We start from the raw sequence: 6,976 nt of genomic DNA, 5'->3' as shown, positions 1-6,976 counted from the left end.
TCATTTGCGCTCAACCAGAGGGTTTTGAGGCCAATCCACTTCTCTGTAGTCTCCTAAATATACAGCAAGCATCTTCTGTGAGAGGCTGAGCTGATTTCCCGCTGTCAAATGGCTTCTGTGGTCTGGCTGAAGGGTGGACTGGATTTGGGGCATCATTCTCAGCTCTCTCTGTTTCTTGCTGCAGATCCACCAGAAGAAAATGGTGTAAGGCCAGCCAGCGCAGCCGCCACTTCCAACTGCGACGTGCCCAGACCTCAGGGAAGACCATGGCAGCAGCTCAGGGAGCAGGGAGCAGTTCGGCCGGGCCATCCGGACTCCCCGGTTCTGCCCCGGGGCACAGCAGCAATTCCCCGGCCGTGGCGGTGTGGGAATGGCAGGATGAATTTGGCAGGTGGAGGCCGTACCGAGGGAGCGTCTGCAGCTACATTGAGCAGGTTTTTCAGGCCTCTCAGCAGAAGGGTCGGCGTTCGGGGTCAGCGCTTACCAGCAGCATCCCTTTGGGACATGCGGATCCTGTCTTGGCCCCCTATGTCATCGACATCCCAAGCTTGATGCAGTTCCGGCAGGATACAGGTAAGGGACTTTCCCTGCCCGTGCTGGGCTTTTGGGGAGGCTGCTGGGGTGCTTGGGGGTCAGCGGGGCCTCGCTCTGTGCAGGAGAGCCCTACAAAGCTCTGCTGCTGCTGCCAGGCAGTTCTTTGGCGGGTGGCGTGTCTGCTTCTCTCCCGACGCTGTCTGCCACCCCGCTTATCAGCACGTGAGCAAATCCGTGTTGGCTGGCGTGAATCCGCAGGGCTGGGTGCAGGCAGGGGGGTGATCCCCCTCATCGTGGGACCTCTGGAGCTCAAAGCTTGTGAGCCAGAGACCTTGGAGCTGGAAACTTTCTTCCTGCCCCCACTCGCATCCATTCAAGACCACTGCATAAAAAAGCCTTTTTCCGATTCACACCCTCCCGTTCGAATCCCTTGTTGCCTCTGTGACTGGAGTGCCAGCTGCTTTACCTTGGCACGCCGCCCTGTGCAAGCTGCTTTGCGAAAGCCTGCAGCCCCCACAGAACGCCGTAACGCTGCGGCAGAATCTTCCCCGTGCTTGTGCTGTGTGAGGCTGGCTTGCTTCCTCCCAGGGAGGAAGGGCAGGCTGGGCTTAACAGCAAGGTTCAGACCTTAATTTTCATTTTCATCTCATCTCTGGTAGGGTCACTGAGGCTAGCAGCTCAGAATTTGCTGAGATGACTCCTACCCTCTTTTGCTCCAGATGTGCTGAGCAGCTGTAGCTTAGGGGGCAGGGGTGGAATGCATGCTCTTCATCTCTGGAAAATCCAGGGAGATCCCAAATTATCCACCCTAGATGAATGGCTGCTTTGGAAAATTCTCCGTGCATCAGTTTGCCCTTTGCCAACACCAATCACCATGGTTCTCTCCCATCACCCCAGGATGTAATGGAGTTTCAGAGATGGGCAGCGTGCTGGTTTCTTGCCAATCGAAGCAATAAGTGAGCAATATCTTGAATCAACCGCACCATCGGGCAATTCCTACAGCAAAGGGAAGTGGTTAGAGCAAATGTGAACAGTCATCACAGCTGCATCCGTGTTTTTATTCTGACTTCATGACCTTAGGATTAGTTTTTCTGGCAGTGTCCTGGGTGAGGAGCTTTCTTAACAGGATGCCTTGGCAGGTCTGCTCAGCACAGCCTGTTGGAGCAGCTGGAAGCCCTGGCTTCGAGCGTGGAGCACCAGAGCTGGCACCAGTGACTGTTTCTTTCTTGTTTTCTTTGCACCAAACTTGTGAAGGAGCCTTTCAGCCTCTTGTCCTTTCAGCCAGTGCTCCCACACATGGGCAGTGATCCCAGGCTGTCCCCGGTCAGGAAATGGTCCAGTTTGGTGAGGGTGAGCAGAGTGCCTGTGGGAGATGGCAAGATGTGTCCCAGTGCGAATGGGACATCCTTCTCCACCGGTGGAGCTGGCTTTCCGCAGAGGTCTTGTGTCTCTGTAGACCCTTGTGAAAGATCTCAGAACACCTGGAATATTGTCCATGGCAGGATGGTCTGGAGTTGGTCATCTCTGGGGGACAGCCCAGTACACTTTTGGAAATTATGTTGGCCGACATGATCTCATCTTGCCTTGGATGGAAGTCCTCAGCATTAATAGCAAAAAAGGCTGATTCCACTTCACGGCACTCCTGCAGCGTTTCCCAGCGATTTGGAGGGATGCTGGTCGGAGTGGCCAGGTCTGTGAGCCTCCCTCCTGCCTGCTCTGCAATGTGACTATTGGAAACACTCTCACATCCCCTTTCAGTGGCCCAGTTCTAAGCAAAGCTTTTTCTCTCTGCAGGGCTCTGCCTTAAACGTGAACCTTTCCGAGCGAGCAGCCAGCTGACCTTTGTCATGTGCAGAGGAAAAGAATCTCTGCAGGAAACATCTCCATGCAAAAATCTTTTAAACAGAGCAAAAAATAGGCTGTTGTATTCTGCTCATTAGCTATTAGACAGACAAATAGGCTCTTCAAAGGAAGACAGGGAGAATAACAGGAAGCCAGTGTTAACGGGACCAGCATCCCCACCACCGGGGAGTGACAGCTGTGCAGGGGGATCCTGCGGGCAGGATTAGCCGCGGGCTTCAGCTGCTGGTCGAGGCAGATTAGCTGGAACTAAATGCCAGGGAGCAGCAGGAGTTGTCCTCCCGCCACAGCTGTTTGCCCACCCTGGAGAGGAATGCCAGTTCCCCTGCCAGCCTGGGGAAAGGGGGATGTTTTCTGAGTGCGTGGCTTTGCTCTTGTTATTGACTCCTAAAGGCTCTTCTCCTTGCTGCTGTTCTGGGATGGGAGAAGTCCAGGTTGCTTGCAAACTCCTCAAGTCCTGTCTGTGCTGCTGGTAGCTTCTGACCTGCCAATGGAGCTCATCTCCTCTGAGATGTGTCCTGCTGAGCTTTTGGACACCTGGCTTTACCCATGGCAGTCCCCCTTTCTCCTGGGAGCAGGTTCCCTGCGCTCATCCCTAAACGTAGTGGATTTCTCACCATCTCACTTCCAGCCCAGCCTTGTCCCCAGCCCTCCTTCTGCGCGGGGGGGGTCATCCCTGATGTTGCCCACCTGTTGAGGCCATAGGGTTTTGTTCCTAAAATTTGGCAGGACCTGCTTGCTGGATAGGGCTAGTCATCGCTAGAGCTTACTCTTGGCTGTTCCATCTGCTTTCCCACATCAGAGGTGGATTCCTGGCTGGGGGAGGTCAGCTCCGTTCTGCTGCCTTCTGCCTGGACTTCTGCCGGAGGAAAGCCTTGTCCTGTAGGAATCTCTGGCCTTCGTGGCTGAGCTACAACATGGCTCAACCCCAGTTCTTACAGGGCAGGTTGCAGTGTTTCAGTGGCTGCTGGTAGGTTTTTAGGTGTTGTGTGTTGGATGGTCCTGCTCTGCAATAAGCAGGACTCTGCTCTGGCCGTCGAAGGTGAGGTTGGGAGGCGGTGCTGGACCTTTCCTGGCTGCTTGTCCTCTGTCCCCAGTGCCTTCAGCTTCCCAGCAGAAACGCAAATCCTGCCATTCCTTGCTCTGGTGCATTCTGCCCTTGAGAGAGCCTCAGCCTTTATGTCAGGTCTGTCTTTCCTGATTTATTTTCTGCAGTGACACGTGGGACATACCTGCACCCCAGCCCAGGGTCTGGTTATGGTCTGGTCACCAAAGTGCTGTCCAGAAACCCCCAGCACCATTGCAAAGAAGCCCAGGAGTGCCATAGGAGCAGAGATTTGACTTTCACGCTGTCAAACGGAATTTTGAGCAGTGAGGAGGCAGTGAATGCCCCTATAATTTGAGTCAAGACGCAGCAGTTTCTGCAGTATCCCAGTGCTGTGGGGCAGAAAGGACAGCAGTGCGAGGCAGAGCGCCTCGAGCCAGCATTCAGCCTGCAAACATGCCTGTTTTCACCTGGGGTCATGGAGCATAGCATCCTAGCTCTCATGACCTCTCAGGAGGCTTTATTTTGATTTTTTTTTTTTCCTCTTGGTACTGTTCTTCTCTGAAATCCTCCCGTGCTGTACTGACTGGCTGCACCCCTGTTCGCCCCCACCCACCTGCATCCCCAGACTCGCCCCGCGGCGGTTCCTGCTCCTCCTCCTCGGTGTATTTTCCCAGCAGCAGCAGCAGTTTTGACCCTGCTGCAGGAACCCGTTTTTGCAGAGGTTGCAGAGCGTCTGTCCTGTTGGGTGGCTTCCCTCCCTCTCATGAGGCTTTTTCTTTTGTAAAGAAAGGACTAAAGTAACCAGGAGCAAAGTCACCCCGGAGAGCCAGGCTTCCAGGGGGTTTCGAGCTCCTGCTGTTGCCGTCTGCAAGAGCAGCGCGTCTGCTTTCATTTCTCTTCCTTTGTCTCAGCAGCTGCTCTCTCCAGTTTCCAAATTACTTCAATTGTCTTCTCCTCTCTAGTCTTGCTATACCTCCCAGCAGCCGGGAACCTGGAGAAGCTGACCCTGTCCTCTCCAAAGTTCTCATCCTTGCCCTCGTAAGACTTCACCCACTCCCCCAAGAGCAAATTTCCCCAGACCCTCGTGTAGCCAAGTGGGCGTTTAGCCCCTCAAGCGCTTGTGCAAAGCACTTCTCATGGTGTCTGGTACCGTGTCTCTATAGTTACTCTGTTGTCAAGGCTGTGGGTGTTCGTTTTTTTTAACCAGATCTGTGCCTCAGCCTGTTTTTTTTTTAATTTAACTTTTTTTTTTTTTAACATCAGGGAGGTATATGTGATCGCTGTGCCTTCATGCTCGGGTGTGTCTGTCTCTGCATCCTCTCTCCTTCCCTCCTTTCCCACCCTTCCTTCCAGCAGCTTTTGAACTTCTTGCCAGCCCACAATCAGATTTGGCAGAGGGACAGGGATCTCGGGGGGATTGCCTTACACAGAGCTTCATGAGCAAACCCAGCCCTGTTGGGAAGAGAAAGTCTGTTAGTGCCCCTGCCCAGGGAGAAGGGAGGAAGGCCACCTCGATGTAGACACCGCAGATATGTGCAGAAACGAGTCCCTGAGACCAGGTCCCCCTTCTTTGCTCACTTTTTTTTTTTTCCCCCTCCTCTCTGCACACAGGGACGATGCGGGCTGTCCGCAGGCATCTTTTCCCCGGCGACTCAGCTGCTGGGCAGGGCATCGTCTGGGAGTGGCAGAACGATGAAGGCGGGTGGTCCCCATACGAGATGAACGTCTGCGTGTTCCTGGAGCAAGCCCGTGCCACCAACCACCAGCGAGTAGATCTCGGACCCTTGGGCTACAACTATGAAGTTGACTTTGTGGCTCAAGTCCAGACCAACAAGACCACGATGTTCCGCCGCGGCGTTCAGAGACGCTTGGACGCCCCGTACCCGGTGTCAACCTCCCCAGTCCCCCTTCACACGGGGGTGGCTTGTTCCTGCCAGCAGTGCTGGCTAAATGGTGGGACTGGTCCCATCACCACGCGCTATCGGCACTCCATGATAAACTTTCCCAACTCCTCCACTGTTCATCAGGTTTCTGGTAGGACAGCATCAGTGAGTTCTTCCAGCGTCGGCTTCGTGCCCTATAACAAACCGACTTTGTCTGGAGCAAGGTCAACACCGAGACTCAATGCACAGAGCACCTGGGCTTTGCCTCAAGCTGGGGGCTCCAGCACAGGACTGTCTGCATCTAACGGAGTCAGGTACAGACACTAATCCACCTTTGAATAATGTACATGTGTGTGGGAGACCTGCTGTGCTCAGGTCTTCGTTATCTAGGAGCCTCTCTGCACCAGGGAATTTTACAAGGGTCTTCTCCCTGGATCCAGAGCGGTGTTTGTGCCTTTGTGTCCAGTACACTGGATGAGAAGGCTTCTCCTCTCTTTTCCCCCTCTTTTCTCCCACTTGAAATCTAGTCCCTGTCTCCTAGCCTCCTGAACCACTGGAGAAAGCAGCCAGGCTGAGACACTGCAGGTGTGAAGGAATGAAGGTGATGGGTGGCACTTCTGGTTACGCTTACGAACAACTTGGAGGGGGACTGAGTGAATGAAAAGGGGACTTGGGAACACCCTTATTGCGTTTGAAATGTGAAGTAAGCACGGAGTGGAAAGCTGCTGTGTTCAAAGCTCTTCCCCTTCAAGGAGGGACCACAGGACTTGCTGTGTGTGGCTGAGACCTCGGGAGTTCTTTGACAAAATTGGGAAGTCCATGTTGCATGCTTAAGGGGAACAAGCAGAAAAAAAACCAACCGAACCATAGATTTGATCAAGGATTTTAAAAAATCCATCGTGAAGGTGTTTAGAAAACTGAATCAGTAGCTTACTTCCCCCTTCCTTTGGTACCTTGCACCATATTGATCCCTCTGTCTGAAATCAGTGGGGTGACCCTGGCCATTTGAGGGGTGTCCAGGCGTCTTTGCCAGGCTAAATGCTGGTGCAGAGCAGAGATGCTGCTGGATAGTGGTGGAAGAGGCTCATTCTGCACATGTTGAGGTGTTGTGGGGCTTTGCTGGTGCCATGCTGGAGGACTGGAAGCATGGGCAGGATGGTGATTTAAAATCCAGCTAAACCTCACCTTGTGGGGGTTGTTTGGCATGTCCTTTCCTGGCTCCGCGTCGGTTATCCCCCGTGGGCTGGAGCCAGGCAGTGGCACTGGGCTCCAGGGGGGATTTTGGGGCTGGGGGAGATCAGTGTCACCTTTGCAAAGCGGGACACTTCCCTCCACACCTTTCCTGGCTCCGCGTCGGTTATCCCCCATGGGCTGGAGCCAGGCGGTGGCACTGGGCTCCAGGGGAGATCAGCATCACCCTTATAAGTGGGGCACTTCCCTCCATGTTCTTGTAGGATGGCGGCTGTGCAGCCTGGACACCCGAACCCAGGCAGATCGCCTCTGATCAGCTTCGGGGTCTTGACTCTGTGCGCAAGCCGTTGCTAACAGGGGTCTGGGTGACCTGCACTGAGCATCTCCCAGTGTTGGACTGAGGACCAGGCAAGGGCTGTCTGACTGCCCCTCCGTTTGTAAGCTGCTGGAAGTGTACGGA

General features: G+C 54.2%; 1 protein-coding gene across 1 annotated transcript in view; it reads left to right on the top strand.

The window, feature by feature from the left end:
- Nucleotides 1-200: 200 nt before the first annotated feature.
- The window catches only part of LOC104467730 (probable E3 ubiquitin-protein ligase DTX2), a gene marked incomplete at its 3' end in the record, with an annotated part of 18,819 nt that continues 12,043 nt past the window's right edge, over nucleotides 201-6,976 (top strand). The window contains exons 1-2 of the mRNA XM_010081611.1: nucleotides 201-573; nucleotides 5,054-5,639. Of these exons, the coding sequence (XP_010079913.1) occupies nucleotides 267-573; nucleotides 5,054-5,639 (893 nt within the window). The remainder of the gene's footprint in view (nucleotides 574-5,053; nucleotides 5,640-6,976) is intronic.

Source organism: Pterocles gutturalis, unplaced genomic scaffold (genome assembly GCF_000699245.1).
Source record: "Pterocles gutturalis isolate BGI_N339 unplaced genomic scaffold, ASM69924v1 scaffold34999, whole genome shotgun sequence".
NCBI classification, from domain to species: domain Eukaryota; kingdom Metazoa; phylum Chordata; class Aves; order Pterocliformes; family Pteroclidae; genus Pterocles; species Pterocles gutturalis.
Note: the sequence above shows the minus strand (reverse complement) of the source record. Positions and strands in the feature narration are given on the sequence as shown.